We start from the raw sequence: 18,640 nt of genomic DNA, 5'->3' as shown, positions 1-18,640 counted from the left end.
GACTGAAATATCTTACAACAATCAGAACAAGTTTTATTCACTTCTGTTTGAGCTGTTCATCGTTACTGTTACATAATTAATGTTTTCCATAAAATGCAACACATTATCAAATATAGATGACAAATTAACGTTAACAATAATTGCTTCAGCTTTGGTTTTTGTGGATGAAAATTTTGGGTCATATAACAGTTTAACCAGTTTAGATGTGCAGTCTGATGTTTTGAAACCGAGTTCGTGTGGTGTGAAAATGTAACTTCTTTAGCAGCACTTTCTGGACCACTGTTATTGTTATTCCCATCTTTGGGTTTAAAAAACTTCTTATGTTCGCTGAAGCAGTAGCATTAATAGCATTCCTATATTTAGTTGTTTTCACGTGGTCTTCAATATCACCCTTCCTTTTATGTGCAACAGAAAATTCTCCAGTACACAGTGTGCAATAAACACATTCATTGTTACTGTCATTACACAATTTCAAAAATTTTTATTCCTGTTGCAGGTTAACATTAAACATACATCTTTTTTTTTCTCATTGCTAAACAATGAGACAAAAAATGAATAGAGAGAACATGATCAAAAACGTGTAGATGAGTTACTTCACACATGTAAACAACACATTGCCCCTGTTGTGTTGCCAGATGACTAAGTAAAAAGTTGTAAAATCGATGTCAGCGCTTGCTCCAAGGTCGGCTGAGAGATGCATGGCCATTAAAGAGAATGTTTAAAAATGCAATATTGAACATATAGGTCTACAAAAATCCTAACTACTCATAAAATTCTCACACCCCGGACAGCGCTAAAAAAACCAGGACTGTTTGGGCTAATCCCGGAGGTATGGTAAGCCTATAGATAACCATTAGATTGAAAGCGAGGTGATTTTGTTTGGCTCAGTGTAAACAATTCTGACACAATCTTTGCATGTGCATGTTGCTGCAAAATTCATATAGACTCCTCACTCCTGACTAAAAGGAATACCACCAATGCATTTCATGTGAAACACTAGATTACAGAAACACAGTGACCTTGATTTTATGAAGACAATCATTTCAATGGAAAACATCACAATCCCTAACCAAGGAAGGTGGGAATCATGAATCTATGTGAAGACCATGTTGACTGTTTTCCATGACTAATAGGGCATAACTCATAATAAATATAGTCTTGAATGTCCAACTATCAACAAAAAGAGTATTCCTTTTCAGAACAGTTCCCTGTCATCTAGGAGATGCTGTTAGAAAAATGGTATCTGGTTGGTTCATCATGACAATGCTCTAAGCCATGGATCACATCTCACTGACTTTTCAAGCTTAACACAATATTGCACAGGTTCAACAGCTTCCTTACAAACCTAGACATATCTTAAGTTGACTCCTGGGTATTTTTAAGCCGCAAGACCCAATCTCAAGAAGATAAGATTTCAGGATACTGAAAAAAATCAGAACAAATGTGACAAAAGCACCAGTTGAATATTTCAAAAGTGGACTATGAAAAATGTTTCCCAACAGTGAAAGAACTACTGGAAGTAGCGTGTCAACTTAGAAGAAGCGTGTTATTTTGAAGGAAACTAGCTTTACAAAAAATCTCACAATCACTCACATAAATATTTTTCCCTGCATAAGGTTTAGTTCTCTTAATTAGGTAATGGATATATTTGTTATTGGTCCATAACAACAAATCTTCTTTGTTTTATTTCAATACTTTCATACTGGACTTAACTTTTTTAACTTATAAAATTAATAAGAACAGGTAAGATAAAATGAAGAAATAAGAAAAAGAAAAAACACTTTAACAAACTTTATAACTGTTTCACAGCTTTCAACATAATTTACAAAAATTACAAAATAATAAATAAAATGATAATAATAAGATAGCTAATGAAGCATTAATATTATACAATGAATGCTAAAGTGACAGTAATATTTATTTAATACAACAAAGGTACTTATCAAAGCATAATTTACAAAACTAAACAAAATTTAAATCAACTCTGAACCAGTAATAATCTTCTTGCACATTTCATGCCAACTAAAGATGCATATTTTTTTATGGAATCTGAGTTATCTATAAACAGTTGTCTATTTCTGTACATTCTGTAGTTCATGATTACATTATTATATAAAACAAGTACCTGAGAAAAAATAAATATAAATATATGTTAAAAATAAAATTGTTAACACCACACCCCCTCACACAGAATAAAAATCCCCACACCCACACCTTTAGCCAGCCTCTGAAGTTTGGTATTTTTTTAATTTATTACAAGTTCATTTTTCATTAGCTTAGTAAAAGTCCACACAAGTTTTTTTGCGATCGAAGTATTTCCTCTCCTATTATATAAATAAAACTACTTCCTACACAGTACAATGAAATGACCCAAAGATAAATATCACATCTCTCTATAAATAATACACAAAGGAAAGAAGACTGTTGTACACCGTTTATAAGATGCAATCAACACACACCCCCATAAATGCAGTATTGCTAGATAGGGTATTACCTCTCCGGTGTGCATCAAACAGATTTAAGATAAAAAAGAAAGTGAGAAGAGTTAAAAGTGTAAAAAGGTTAATTAAAATTATAGTTTGTTAAGTAGCCCACAGAAGCATCCAATTGCCACCAACGTACCACCATTGGCAGCTGTATATATATATATATATATATATTTCAATCATTGCACAGCTGTGTTTTTCACGTTGCAAAATTGCACAGGTGTGCTTGTTTTTTAAAAAAAAAATTCATTTTACTGACTGTCATTAGCCATTAATAAATGCCAACAGGAGCAGTATAAGTGTACCCATGTTACCTAACTTCTGTGATTTATTGGAACCAGTTTAAAAATGTGGCTTAATCTGCTGGCATTTTTAATAGCTTTATATCCTTTAATATCCAGCCTGCTACTCTGTGAGACATTCCAGAAGTTAGGGAATGCAGTTGCATCCTTATAATCAAATGTTTTCACAAGTAACTTACATAATCATTTATTTATTAAGAACTTGTCATCTTTTAACAGAAGTTCAACTGGAAAAAAAAATTCATTGCAGGTAAAAACTCAAGAGTGATACTCGGTGAGTATTTTATGTTTTGCATAAAATTATTAAATAATTATATGTATAATATGTATATACAAGGATGAACAAAATATAAACAGTAATTTTTTTTCTACAAATTTATTGATTAATAATATACACAATTCATATCTTCATAATTTCTCTATATAGTCTCCTGCACGATCTACATGCTCTTGTCAACAATGATTTTAAAGTTTGAATATCTCTTGTTCATAACAAGTTTGAAGATGAGTTGTCAGCCAATTGTGCATGTGCTTTTTGACGTCTTTGTTGTTTTTGCATCATTCCCCTCCAAGTGATTCTTTCAAGGGTGCACACAGAAATTAGTCACAGGAGAACAAATCTGTTGACCACATGATGGTCAAGGGTTTTCCAGTGCATTTTTTCCAATTTATCCCTTGTAAAAATTGCGGTGTACATCCTGGCATTGTCATAGAGAAGGATGACATCTCTGATGGGCATAATCTGTCTTTTTTTTTTTTTCGATAGGTGGCTTTTGTTGACTGTAGCAGCTGGCAATAATAAGCCTCACTCACTGCTTATTGATTGTGGAGAAAATCAACGAGTAAAACTTTCCTTGAGTAAAAAAAAAATCTTTACAAGAACTTTTTCGAGTGACAGACGGGTTCTGGACTTCACTGGGCAGTTCTCATCCTTCCTTCGCCACTCCTTACTCGCCATTTTTAACTTTGGAGTGTAATGATGAACCCTGTCTCATCACATGTGATGATGCGCCTCAAAAAATCATCCCCTTCTTGCTGAAATCAATTCAGAACCCATCGAGCACTAATTTTTCTAAAGCCGAGATGATCAGTGAAAATGGATTGAGCACTCCCATAGCTGATACCCACTTCTGACATGATTTCTTCAACAGTGAACCAGCGATCACCTCCAATAAGTTCTTGAATGGAATGGATGTTGTCAGCTGTGATTTGATCTTGGGTGTCGATCATGACTTTCGTTTTCTTCACTTTCTTGCCCACCCTTAAATTGTCTGGCCCATGTATATACTTGGTTCTGGGACAGTGTAGCATCCCCAAACTGTACCTTTAAACAAGTTAAAATTTTCACAGGTTTAACGTCTTCATTAGTTAAAAACTTTATGATTATATACTGTACAACAGACGACAGAACCTCTTGCTCACTCATGGCTGTATTGACAACAGAACAGGGTGGAGGAGCTAACCAAGCTGGTTTCCCCTACACACTGAAAACTGGTTCTAACATTAACCTCCCCACTCTGCCATCCAGCTCAGAACTGCTTGCTGTGTAGAATAGCAAAATTACTGTTTAAATCTGATTCATCCTTGTATAATATTGTTAAATAATTATATTTAATAATATATAGTAAATAATTTTATGTTTTGCATAAAATTAGCTGGGCTTGCTGCACTATTCTGTTTGTTTTAGATTGATAAAATGGAAGACTATTTTAGAACACAATAATAATAATAACGTTAAATTTGGTAAACATGATTAATAAACATGTTTTTATATGATACTACATAATACTGTATTCTAATTAAACTGCCATTGCCGGCACATGTACAGAGCTAAAAATGAATTATCATTTAAGTAGATAATGTAAAACAAAAACAAATAGAAAACTATAAATAATTTTTAGTATACTAATCTGGAACAAACCTAAATTTATATTCCCTCAATTAAAAACGTTTTTTTTTTTTTTACTATCTTTAAAATGCAAAATGTTTCTAAGAGAAATAGATAATATAAAAAAAATTACTTACTGAAATTATAATTTATGCACGAAGATAATAAATAAAAGTTAACACAAAGTTCACCTATAAACAGTTAGTTTATTTAACATATCCTCCAAAAAATAACTTTTTTAACATAGTTTAACATTTCAATTTAAAATGATAAAATATTAACTTGTTTAATAACAAATTGATGTGTAAGTAAGCCCAACATTCATTTAAGTTCTAGGTTTATAAAAGAAGTGATTAAGTCATGATGGTTACAATACTTATTTATTATTTTTAGATATTTAATGAAGGTATGGTCATTAACTGTAAATCTGTTAAACTTAAGCAATGCACAGCAAAAATACAGAGCCTAATGAATTTATTAATTCTACACACCTCTGTATAAAAAATCAAAATGATAAAATATATTTTTTATTCATTACCTACAAAGAAAATACATATTGCAAGTACACAACTTTCTCACTACATTTTAATGTTAAGATTAAACTTGCTATATAAAACTAATGTTCTTGAGATCAACCTCATCCCCAGATTGGTATGTATTTGTATGTTGTGTGTGTGCATCTCAAACTTATTTTACTTGCCGAGAATGGTCATATGATTTCTATTTGGCAAAACAGACATTATCAGTTTATGCAAAATATCAGCAGACAAAGATACATCTTTTACAGGAAACCTAAATCAAGTATTATATGGCCAAGCTCTTGCATTCTTTTGTACTCTTCTTAACATCTGATCTACCCTCAAGAATATTTTGTACCTTAGATTCATATATTTTTAGCATTTAAAAAATTATGTTAAAAATATCCTAGGAAAATCATTATGTTTACTTTTTCATATGGAGTAAACATTTTGTCAAACAAGACTAAATGCAAACAACAATAAGCCTATCACCTAGAATATTTATCTAGTATCTTAAACTTTGTTCTGGTGGTACAGCCAACTTGTTAATTAAAAAACTGTTTAATTCAATTAAATTTATTTACTACATTATGTGCATTATTAGAAACTGTGTTCTACATTATGAATAATGTTTACACAATGTAAATGATTCCTTATTTAAGAATAGTTAGTGTTATCTCCATAAGTATAAGACACTAGATGAAAATTCTCAGTCATAAGCTTATCACTGCAGTTAGTTTTGTTTGCCAAAATCCTTAATTTGTATAATAACATAAACATCCTAGTTAGAGATCTTTAATTAACATTACAGAATTTAAAATAAAGTTTGAAACTGTGGTGACACTTTCAATTTTATTGCTGTACAACTTCCCAACAAACAAATTTTTATATGTTTAAAATGCTTGACAAGTAAAGAATGAAAGGATAAATACATATTAAGAAAACTTCAAAAATTAACATCTGGGATTTATTTTTACTTCATTTCAATTACAACAGCTGTGATTTAATATGCTTATAATGGTGTTAATATGCATTGTGTTGGTCTCAGTGTTCGGAAAATTATAAACTGAACAATCATGTTAATAAGCTAAAGGTAAAAAAAAAACGCATTCAGAACTGTGAAATCTTCCCTTTAAAGAAAAAAATTCATAAATGCAACTGTTCAGTTTTACAAAATCAATGTGAAATATCATTAAATTGGTCTGTATTAACAGTAATAATAAAAATATGAAATTATACAGACAATATCTGTATGAATATGTCTTGTGAGGAGTAATAATACTTTCTAACACCAACTTACTGCCAGCTCCAGAATAACATCTGAAACTAGGATAATATTAAGATATACATACATCAAGATATATTTTAATTGAAACTTTATTTTCCACAAAATAGTATGATATAAAAAACGTACATGCATATACAACATGAAAATTTTTGTGGGAAAATTTGGAGCATACCCATACTTACAAAAATTTGTGGTAAAACTATCTCTAGTGTAACAAACCCATTTTATATTTGATAGCAAAATGTTGAAGATTGTTATTTCAGACATTCTTTCTATGGCAGGAAAATAAGGTGTAGTTAAAAATCTAACTTCTATCACAGTAGAACTGTGGTAGAAAGATTGTGACAGTCTGTGACTGAACAGTCCAGCACAAGCAGGCTTTTGTGTATTATACTATGAGCTCTTATTTGCATTTTATAAAAGTTAATTTAATGGTGTGTTAAAAAAAATAACAGAGATTCTTACCTCATTAACATTTACATCACTGTCAACATCAGTAGCATCTTCATCATCATTTAATCGACTATACTTTGATATTTTAAGTTTAAGCTGGGCTTCTTCAAAAGGATGCCAAGTGTACGTTTCAGGACAAAGCAAAAATGAAGGTTTCAATCTTGCCTTATACCTCATTTTTGGACATGAATCAATGTAAAAACCCATATAATAGTACTTAATACTAGGAGCATAATAATGTTGAGATCGAGTGAATGATGTTTCCCTGAAAAAAATTGATAAAAATATGAATCATAAGCTAATTAAAAGCTAAGCAGTGTACATTACAGAACACACAGATAAGAAAATGAACAATTTGAAAAAAGTTGGCATTAACTGATATTAGTAATTAGTAAATGCTAATGACATAAAGTGAAATACTTTGCATGTTTTTAATTTTTAGTAATTTACAGGAATCAAATAATTAAACAGACTGTGAACAATGACTTTCTATATTTTTTAATTTCAATTTCCAGGATGAGACTGCTTGAGAATTTCTAGGTGTTGCAGAAACATCAGTTGTAAGAAATGCAGTTAAATGTTATACAGGATTCAAATTTTATAATACTTTTCAACATAAGCTTATTTTGTAAAACATTGACTTGAAATTTGCTGGCTACCGTGGCACAAGTAGTAGCATCTTGGCTTTCTATCTGGAAGACCAAGGAAGGTAAAAATCCCGGAAAGGCATGAGATCTTTCATACACTACAAAATTCCATTTCCATATCCCACGCACAAGCTTCAGGCTTATGTGGTGATATAAAGTAAAAAAAAAGTGAATGTTAAAAATGTGGTAATAACAAAAATAATTAGTTAAATTTACATAACATCAAGGAATACTTATGCATCTATCACAATCTGCAAACCAGGTCTAGAATTTACCTGTAACTAAGTACAGCTTCTAATTAATGGAATACAATCTTAAAAGCAATATATTAATGTAAGAAATGAGTCACACTGTAATACGTGACTTTCCAAAGACATAACACTTTTGCAAATAAAACAACCATTTTCAAGAGTGAAGTAGAGTGATTTTTTAGTCCTGTTACCCAATTTTAAATGTAATTTAAGAAAGGGAAATTTAGATGGAATAAAAAAATGTATTTGTTACTTACAAAAGAGATTTAATAAAAAGCTATTACTTACATAATTGTTAAAGATATGCACAAAATGTCCATCCCTTGCGGTTATACATGCATGGAGTTTTTTCAGCATATTAGCAGAAACCTTTTTATGAGTTGCATTGGAAATATTTGTGATTAAGTCTGTAATATTTACTTTCATCTGTAATATTTAAGTTCATCAATAGTGTGAGGATTGTTTTTGAAGGCCTCGGACTTAATATAGCCCTTGCTTATTATTCGATCATCAAAGAACTCTTGCAGAAAATCCATGGTTTCTCAAAACGTGTGGCATGTAGCGCCATCTTGCTGAAACCAGCAATACAGTTCTTGAGGTTCCAGGAGGGACACAAATTGGCGCTCAATATTCCTGTATACTTCATCATTTACTGTCTGTTCGAAGAATATGGGTCCAACTATATGATGACGAGATATTGCAAACCACACATCAATTTTTTCAGGATACAAAGATTTGTCTTGTAAAGCGTTAGGATTTTCAACCGCCCAAATACGACGTTTTGACTGTTCACATAACCATCGAGATGGATCCAAGCTTCATCACTAAAGAACACTATGTTTAAAAATTCAATTTTGTTATAATTTACGAGAGACCTAAACCAACGGCAATATTGCAATTGCTTGTTTAAATCTGGAGGCTGAAGCTCTTGGACTAATCATACGCGATAAGGATACAATTTCAATTTTTTAGCAGCTTTCTGAACACTCGAATATGAAAAACCAACTTGCGTGGAAAGTCTTTGTAAACTTTTCCATGGAGAACTGACAATCTTGTTTTCACATTCTCTAAAATGTCATCTGTCAAGCGAGTTGGTCAACCATTATGTTTTCTGTCGCAAACACTACCTGTCTCTCGAAATTGGTTTGCTAGCCTAGAAATTGACATATTTTCTGACGGAGGAACACCAAAAATTTAATTTGAAATTATTCTTTTACACTCGCGTATAATTTCGTAGCAAAATATTGTTCAAGAATAAAAAACTCGTTCTATGGTAAAAGACATTCTGTTCATAACACGACTGGAAACGGCACAAAAGTTTACACAGTTCAAAGAGAATCAACTCACACTGACGTATCTATACCGGTTGAGTATAGAGCGCTGCCAACTTCGTGTCATAAACAAAATTTCCCTTTCTTGAAAAAAAATTACCAGACGTTAACAATTGGGTAACAGGACCAAGAAATCACCCTGTAGATTACTACTGCCATCTTCAATGAATTAAATATACTGTTTAGACATTTATCCCCAAAAGGTGTTTTTAAGAGTTCTTCCAAGTCTCTGAAGCTGATTTCCAGTTTTCAAACAAAATTTGACATTAACTTGTTGAACAGTAGCAGCAGCACCTGTCTTAAAACTTTCCATCCATACCTTATAATAATTACAATTTTTGTATTAATAATAAAAAAAAGATGGCATTAAACCTAAACTCAAGAGCTTGACACCGATGTACATAATTTTAGTACAATAACTGAGTATAGTAGCCTGAAAAAGTTTTCTTTCAAATACCAATTAACATTTGTTGCAATACTTTTTATTTATAATCCATACTATCTGGCATAAGATACAAAGTCTGTTAGTCCACATTCAAAAACTGTGAAACAGATTTCTAAATTCCTGCACATATGATAGCTTACTTCTCCTGAGTATCGCAGATTAGATGGGAAATTTATTAATCAATACATCTCCACCTAATTAATTCTGCTTTAAATCCTCTTCATGAAAGTATGGTTATAATATCCTACCCTACTAAACGACATTTGTATGTGTGTGCATCCTCCTTAGCTTAGCACTAGAATGTACCTATCACTAACGGAAAATCCTGATTCATTAGTACATGTCTCGTGGTGGTCGGGTGTATACTTGTTATACAGGGCATTTCATAATGTTCTTAGGAGTTACAAAAATTCAGTACAAAAAAAAGTATTTCACTTACCTAAATGAAAGTTGTACGAGGTGATGCAGGGACTAAAACAGTTTTTGTTAAGATCTATATATGTTCAATATGTGCTCCTCTGGTGATACGGCACACATCAACACGAAAGTCTAGCTCTTGCCAAATTCGTTCTAACATGTCATTTTTGATAGAGTTGATTGCATTGATTATGTATGTAATCCTTTAACTCAGCGATATTGTGCGGCATTGGTGGGATAAACACGTTATCTTTCACGTAACTGCAGAGAAGGAAATCACATGGCGTGAGGTCTGGTGATCTTGGTGGCCACAGCATAATGTGTTGGTCTTCTCCAAACGCACGTCCTATCCAGCGCCAAGGTAATGCTGTGTTAAGGTACTGTCGAACCTCGTTATGAAAATGGGCAGGACAACCATCTTGCTGGAAAATGAAGTCGTTGAGTAGCTGAGGCATAAGCCATAATTGTAACATATCCAGGTATATCATGCCAGTTACTGTCATTTCCATAAAAAAGAATTGCCTATACACTGCCTCACGAGAGATCACACGAAAAACATTTACTTTCAGAGAATCCCGAATGTGTTCCACACAAGCGTGTGGGTTTTCAGTTCCCCAAACTCGCACGTTATGATGGTTTACTTTGCCATTAATATGGAAAGTAGTTTCATCGCTGAAAATTATTTTGTTTAGAAAACCTTCATCTAACAAAATCTTTTCCTGTAACTGTAAACAAAAATTGAGCCTACATGTTTTATCTCCATCAAAAAGATACTGGATTAATTGAAGATCGTACGGTTTGCATAATAAACATTTACGGAGAACTCTCTACACTGTTGTTTTCGGAATTCCTAATTCTCTACCTGCAGCCACAGTCGATTTTGACGGGCTGCAAATGAAACTTGCATGCACACGTCTGAGTGACTTCTGAGGTTGATGGATGACTAGTTGATTTTCGCTTGCACAAGCAACCAGTTTCACTGAATTGTTTATACCATGCACGAATTGAATTGTAACTTGGTGGCTCCTTATGAAATTTTAACCGAAACACACGTTGCACAGAAATTACTGACTTAGACAAGTGAAATTCTAACACACAAAACGACTTCTCGCTTCCCGTGGCAGCCATTTTCTCTACTGTCGGCGCCTAGCGAGCAAATGGTTTACTAACTGCCAAGTATATGTGGAAAAAACTACTTGAAGTACTCTTTTGTATAGTACTTGTTTTATTCTTATGAGTGAACTGGTTTTTTGTTAATGAATTTTTGAAACTCCGATGAGCATTATGAAACACCCTGTATTATATATCAATATACCATATATATATATATCAAAGTTTGGGGAAAATTTCGTACTTTTTAACCAGATCTGAATTTTTGGATAAAAATTGCAATTATCTCAAAACAATCGATCCTAGCGCTCTGAAAAAATTTTTAGCTCAATGTTACCCAATCTGCTCCTAGTGGTACCCATCAGATAATAACATTTTCAAGTGTTCCCGGGCACCGTTCAGAAATTGGGGATGGGGTGCGATGAGATGAAAATGTAATATTTTGTCAATTGCTTCTGATTTTTGCTATTCAAATGGTGTATGTATCAGCAGGTCAAGTGCTAATTGTTTAACGCATCGGATACACTCTTGATTGACCAGATCTTGAGTTATCTGGAAATTAAATCTTTTAGCCATATGTCTTGATTGCATTTACACACTGTAAAACGTACCAATCTGATCTTTCACTAAATGTCTGTGCAGGTTTGATGCTGCTAGGTTAGTTCCATTATCACTGCCCTGCTGTTAACCATGGCTGCTCTGCTTTCTGTTTGCACCAAAGAAGAGTAACGTTCAGTGATCTATTTTTTGTGGTCGGAAGGTGTATCAGGGGCTGAAATTCATTGAAGACTTTCAGTACAGTACAGGAACTGTGTGTTGCCACAACGGAGTGTTATAAATGGATTGAAAAATTCAAAAATGGTTGCACAAGTGTTACGCACGACGAAGGAGCTTGACGACCGTTTACCGCCACAAATGAGGAAAACATTGAGTGTGCACGTGACATAGTGTTTTTAAACAGACGAGTAACTATTGATGAAGTAAGCACATCGTCTGCAAATTAGTCACGGTTCTGCCTACGAAATCATCCACAACAGACTTGGGTTTCATAAAGTCTGTGCAAGATGGTCCCAAAACAACTCCCGCAGCTGCATAAACAAATGTGCTTGGACATCTGCCAAAAACATTTGTATCGCTATGGTAACGAACGAGACATCTTCTTAGACAGAATCATCACTGGTGATGAAACATGGATTCATCATTACAAGCCAGAGAGTAAACGGCAGAGTATGTAATGAAAACATCCAAATTCGCCCTACAAAAAAATATTCAAGACCCAACCATCCGCAGGAAAACTGATGCTTACGGTTTTTTGGGATTCACAAGGCCCACTACTGGAACATTATGGGGAAAGGGGCATGACAGTAAACAGTGCACGTTACAGTGAGATGGTTACTGCCAAGCTGAAGCCTGCAATTCGAAGCAAACGCCAAGGACTGCTGTCGAAAGGAGTTGTGTTGTTGCACGACAATGCCCGTCCACATACTGCTGCCCACACTGCTGAAATGCTCCAGAAACTCAACATTGAAGTACTGGCTCATCCTCCGTATAGTTCTGATCTTGCCCTTACTGATTTGGTCCACTCAAAGAGGCATTAAGGGGCCGTCGATTTACCTCGGACGAAACAGTGAAAGAAGCGATGCATTCCTGGCTTGCAGTTCAACCGAAAACCTTCTTTTATGAGGGCATCAGGAAGCTTGTGCAACAATGGACCAAGTGCATTGAAATGCAAGGGGACTATGTTGAAAAATTATGTACATGTAAGTTTTCTGTTTGTACTGCAATAAAATGTATAACTACATTGCGGATAATAATTGACTTACCCTCTCAAGTAAATCTATTGCAAATTTGTTTACAAATAGTTAAAAGCAATAAGAAGACATAAGTCTACAATTAAAATAGATAACATTTTTTTTGATACAATTAAATTTTAACATTCCATGTCGTAAAGTTTGCAGCTTACATATATTTAATATTTTGTGTTATCGATTCAGCAAAATAATTTTCTGTACATAAAATAATAATTTTAATAATACTTATATGTTGAACTCCATGGCAGAGTGATATTGTCTCTGACTTTCTGAATTTCAATCTAATCAGGCTTTTTATTTTTCATTTACTATAAACTTTAACCATCACAAAGTGACTTTAATTGTTCACATCTTAGGGGTGCGTGCAAACATAGCAATTGTCTCTGAGAAGTACACTCCTCGCCCTGGAGCAGACTGGATTGTCTGAAGATGGTGGGGCAGCACTATGGTCGTGTGCGTCCTTTCCTATGCAAGCTGTTCATAGGGGCACTGGTTATGTGAGGGTGACAGTGAGTGGAGTGCACTTCTTTTCATGCTATTTCTTGCCCAACATCAATATTGAGACCTACAAGGAAATACTGGTTAATATTTCTAGGGATCTACACGTTCATCGGTCAACACTTTCTGCTGGTGATTATAATGCGTTGTTGATGGCCTGGGAATCGTCACGGACAGACATGTGTGGCAGAATTCTGATGGACATTGTTGTGGCACATGATATGGTTTGCCTCAATCAGGGAATGGCCTATACTTTCAAGAGGGATAATACTGGCTCTGTAGTAGATCTCACTTTTGCTGCGCTGGGGTTAGCTGTACAGATTTCTGACTGGAGGGTTTTTGAAAAATTCATGGGCAGTGATCACCATCCAGTATTGATGACAATATCTTGCAATGGCCATGATGGAGATATGCTGCCAGTGTTCCAGGGCTGGAGTGTTATGGACCTAGACCAGGAGGCTTTTGCAGAGGTCCATGATCTCAGTGGTGCGCCTAGGGCTACCACGGCTGAGAAAAAGACTACTTGCCTGGCAGGATGTTTATAAAAGGTTTGTGTGGGTTTGCCATGTAAGTATAGTAGATCGGGACACCCACCCACTTACTGGTGGACTCAGGACATTGCCAATAAAAGGCAGGAATGTCATAGGGCGAGGAGGTGGATGACCAGGGTGTACTTGCACTCCCTTCGAGCCATATATGTGAGGCAATACAGGGAGTGCAGGGCTTATCCATGAGTCAAAAGCTTAGGCATGGAAACAGTTGATATCAGAGATAGACTCAGATCTATGGGGAAGATTGTACAGAGTGTCTGTTAGGAGAACATTGAGACCCAAAGTGCCTGTAACGAGAGATGTACAAGTACGATGTATAATAGACGAGGTTTACCCTCACAGTGAAGAATTAGAGGCTGATATGAAAGAAATGAAACCTACACCCCCTTTGTTGCTGATGAGCTTACTGCGGCGATTATCCAAATGCCAGTTGACAAGGTGCTAGGTCCAAACTGGCTGCCAAATTTAGTAGTTAAGACGGCAGCTCGGGTAGACCAGGATATTTTTGAAAATTTTCTTTCAAAAACGCCTTTTTGAACGTCTTTTCTGAAGTTGGTTTTCCAATAGGATGGAAGAAGCAGTGGGTGGTCCCTCCCCAAGCCGGGGAGGAACCTGGTATTTTCCTTCTTATACTGGCCGCTTGCCATGATCAGCTCATTAGCCAAGGTTTTGGAGCAAATGATCCAGCAGCAGATTTGGGGGGGGTGGTATAGAAGAAGCGGGTAAGCTCTCTGAGGCCCAATTTGGGTTTTGCAAGAGAAGGTCCGCCCTGGATCTATGGCTGGAGTGTGCAAGATTGCAGCGAGGATTATTAAAACTGGTGGCGGCAGGATGTGTGTTCTGGTGATGCTGGACATGATGAATGCAATTAATAGCATTCCTCAATTATCATTACGCACTCCTTGGAGACTCATGGTGTCCTGGAGTATAGTCTGATAGAATAGTCTGGTATGCCAGACCACATCCTTACAGGATGTAAGATGGTATGCCAGATCCAGAATGGACTGGTCAAACGTGGTCATGATAGGGAGTGCCACAGGAGTTGGTCCTTGGACCAACCCTCTGGAACCTGGCATACAACAGCGTGTTCTGGGTTGCCCTTCCACCAGGAGTTATGCTTTATGGATATGCTGATGACCTGGCAATGGTGATTGATGCCCTCACATGGAGGGAGACTGTCACTAAGATTCATGACTCTTATTTGGTGATGAGGACATGGATGGAGGATGCCGGGCTGGAGCTAGCAGTGGAGAAAACTGAGATGGTGGTACTCATCGCTGCTAAAAGAAGGCTTACTTTGACACTTATGCTAGAGGGTAAGAAAATTGCTACGAGACCTGCTATTAAATATCTTCGAGTCTGACTCTGTTTCGGAGTTCATGCCATTGAGACAAGTGATAAGGCTGATAGGGTTCTGCGGCTGATTGCGAGCCTTTTGCCAAATAGAGGTAGACCTCAGCAACAGAGAAGAAGGTTACTGTTCACAGTTGCTTATTCCTCTCTCTGGAGCCGAGTTGTGGTCAGGAGTAGCTAGATACTGTAAATACAGAGGGAAACTGGAATTCCATCACAGGAGGTACTGTTTGCAAACTATATCAACTATGGAAGTATTGGCCAGATCTATGCTGATGAGACTTGGTATTGCTGCAACAGAAGAGAAAAAGCAAGTTGGGGTATCTGGAGCCTGTAGACAAAAATTGGCAATTAAGACAATAACAAGTGAGCTCATAGAATTGTGGTAAGAGAGATGGGACCAAAGCATGAGGGGTCGGTGGGCTCATCACCTCAGTGGTGATTTGAAGGAGTGATGTGAGAGGGTGCATGGCTCGCTGGGGTACAGTCTTACGCAGTTCCTGGTGGGCCATGGTGGCTATAAATCATATCTCTATAGGTTTAACTTGGACCACTGGGACATTTGCCCGAGTGCGAGGAAGAAGAGACTCCACAGCATGTATATTTCTGGTGTCTGTGTTTACCTGCAGGATCACTTGGAAATGTTAAGACATGTTGGATCGTGACTGTTTGTTTACACCAAATGAAATGCAAGGAATCCTGTTGAAAGGTGAGAAGAGCTGGAGAGCTGTAGAAGATTTCACTAGGTGAAGGTGAAACTATATGCTGCAGAGAAGTATTGTAAGGGAAGGAGATGTCAGAGGGTGCTAGGTTAGACAGGCTCACGGCTGAGCACCTTGGGGATCTTCTGAGAATCTGGAGGTCACCTTGGTATGATAAAGCCATGGGCACTCCGTTCATGGTGCTCAATGGAGTCTCTTGCTGTAACATCGAATAAAGATAGTACTGTGTTTTGTGATAGTAATGTTGGGCGTTTCTTGTAGCTTTATGATGTTCATGAGTTTTGTCTGTATGATGTGTGCATGTTTTGGTTGTTCCTTGATCTATTAGCATGTTTGGTGTTTTTGTGTGTGGTTGTTGATCTTTTTGGTTTAATTTGTTTGACTGGTGTGTGACTGGTTGTCTGTGTGTGACTTTTGAGTTTTGTGATGAGTGCGGGTTTATTTGGGTGTTTCGTGTGATGCTTGCAGTGACTGACTGTGTGTGTGTATGTGGGCATTTCCCTCTTCTTGAAGTATTGCCACATAAGCAGTTTCCAAGAGGGGTGGTTAGCCAGAGGTGGAGGTTTAGTTGGTAGTTTGCAGGAACACATACGCACTTAATCTTGCGGAACCTGTTAGCAAGCCTAACACTACCTTGGCGCCTGTAAATGGGGTTCCTCTACCTCTTAACAAAAAAAAAGATAAGTTTTGGTAGATCACAAAATCCCATAATCAAACATCAATTTTAGTAATATTTGACTGAGTTTTTTACTAAATAAATTAAACAATTTAACCTTAATTACCTAAGAGATGCATATGTTCCAAGAGAAAGATCACTATAATCAGGATCATAATAAAAGTATACAGATGATACACAATTTGGTAGAATATCTATAACCCCAACAGCAATTAACTTACTATCCAACCAATACTGTTGATGAAATGAACCATATCCTGATGGAGGACCATTTTTTTCCAACTGAAACAAGTATGAAAATGTTATTTACACTAAGCTGCAAAGGAAAATCATAAATAAAAATTACTCCTCAAAATACGGAAAATGAATTTAAAAGATTCTCACAGATAGATATTAATAAGTTAATCAATTTCATCAGTATATCAACATTTTATGTTGATATGCTGTGATGCTGTTGTAAACAGGTCTTGTATATGAATTTATACAACTCTGAATAAATGTAATTATTAAAAGTAATAATTTATTTATTTCACTTAATTATCCATTATATTATCTTTTGATCAATCCATAAAATTATATCTAAAGTGATGTCTTTAAAATTCTATTTTTTTTTTAATATAGTAAATGAGAAAAATAACTGATCTGTAGAAATGTGCAAATTAGATTAAAATCCATCTAGATTTTCACCTCATAAATACTAATTAGAAGTGAAGTCTCATTAATAATAGGTGATTACATGTTAATGTGACAAAACCACATATGAAAGGTTTTGGTAACATAATACATAGTTCTTTACAAAACAAAACCATGAAATATTTTTGGCTCAAATCCAGTAACATATCATTGGATATAAACAGTAAACTATTACACTGCAAATCTTTTATTAATAACTGCATTAACACATTTTTATTTTAGCAATGTATGCTGTAAGTGGGGTTTATCCTTAAAAATGATACATCTTTTGAAAGCTATGAAATAAACTTTGTACCTAATAACAATAATTACAAAAATCATAATTAAAGTGTAACAAAATATATGGATAAGTTTTTACTTGCTAATACAAGTATATTTTGATGAATCACTGAATAAGAATTACAGCTGTATTGAAATAAAAAAAAATTGTTTCTGTGTTAAATGACTTGCTGCATTTCATTTTGACATTTAAAAAATTAAGTTGGTAAATAAATTAAAAAAAAATCTTTAAACTGGATGTTTTTTTGGGGGGAAAAACACTATTTAAAAAGGTGAGATTCTACAGCTAAAATCAAGAAAAATGTCATGCTTTTTTCTCAGCTTATGAGTAGTGAAATCTGTCAGCTCAAAGGAAAGTAAATCTAACCTGAAATTCTTGAGATCTGAATTAAGGGAGAAATTTAGTTGTTTTGCATGATGAAACAACAATCCATGCAGTGCCATCATTTTGGTTAACCTAAATCAAAAAATTCAAACAAGCCCGGTCTAAAGGGAAAATCATGCCAATTGCATTCTGAGACCAAAAGGGTAAGATTCTAATTGATTTCATGGAACCTGGAACATCTATTATATCATAAGTCTTGTGAAACACTTTCTGAACTGGGTCATACCATTCAAAACTCACAACGGGGAATGCTGAAATCACAAATTTTTGTTCGTCATGATTACGCACATCCACACATGGTTGCATGTACAACAGAAACAATTAAAAAATTCAGATGGCAGATTTTTTATCATCCCTTTACAGTCCTGATCTTGCACCCAGTGACTATTATTATATTATTTGATCTCTTCCTATACCTCAAAACTGGTTTGTGCCTCAATAATTTGAGGAAGCTGAAGAGTTGAAAATCTCTATGCAAAAGTGGCTACAATCCCAGGTGGCAGAATTTTGTACAGTGAGTTTGAAGAAGCTTGATT

The 18,640-nt window shown here is 35.1% G+C and overlaps 1 protein-coding gene across 4 annotated transcripts in view; it reads right to left on the bottom strand.

Annotated features, from left to right (window-relative positions):
• Nucleotides 1-1,776: 1,776 nt before the first annotated feature.
• Ate1 (arginyltransferase 1) overlaps nt 1,777-18,640 on the bottom strand; it is a 65,096-nt gene continuing 48,232 nt past the window's right edge. For all 4 annotated transcript variants that reach the window (XM_075354987.1, XM_075354995.1, XM_075355001.1 and 1 more), the window contains 3 exons: nt 16,854-17,029; nt 6,948-7,200; nt 1,777-2,125 (listed from right to left, as the gene is read on the bottom strand). In XM_075354987.1, the coding sequence (XP_075211102.1) occupies nt 1,979-2,125; nt 6,948-7,200; nt 16,854-17,029 (576 nt within the window). In that variant the 3' untranslated portion in view covers nt 1,777-1,978. The remainder of the gene's footprint in view (nt 2,126-6,947; nt 7,201-16,853; nt 17,030-18,640) is intronic.

This window comes from Lycorma delicatula, chromosome 1, assembly GCF_047948215.1.
Source record: "Lycorma delicatula isolate Av1 chromosome 1, ASM4794821v1, whole genome shotgun sequence".
NCBI lineage: Eukaryota > Metazoa > Arthropoda > Insecta > Hemiptera > Fulgoridae > Lycorma > Lycorma delicatula.
Note: the sequence above shows the minus strand (reverse complement) of the source record. Positions and strands in the feature narration are given on the sequence as shown.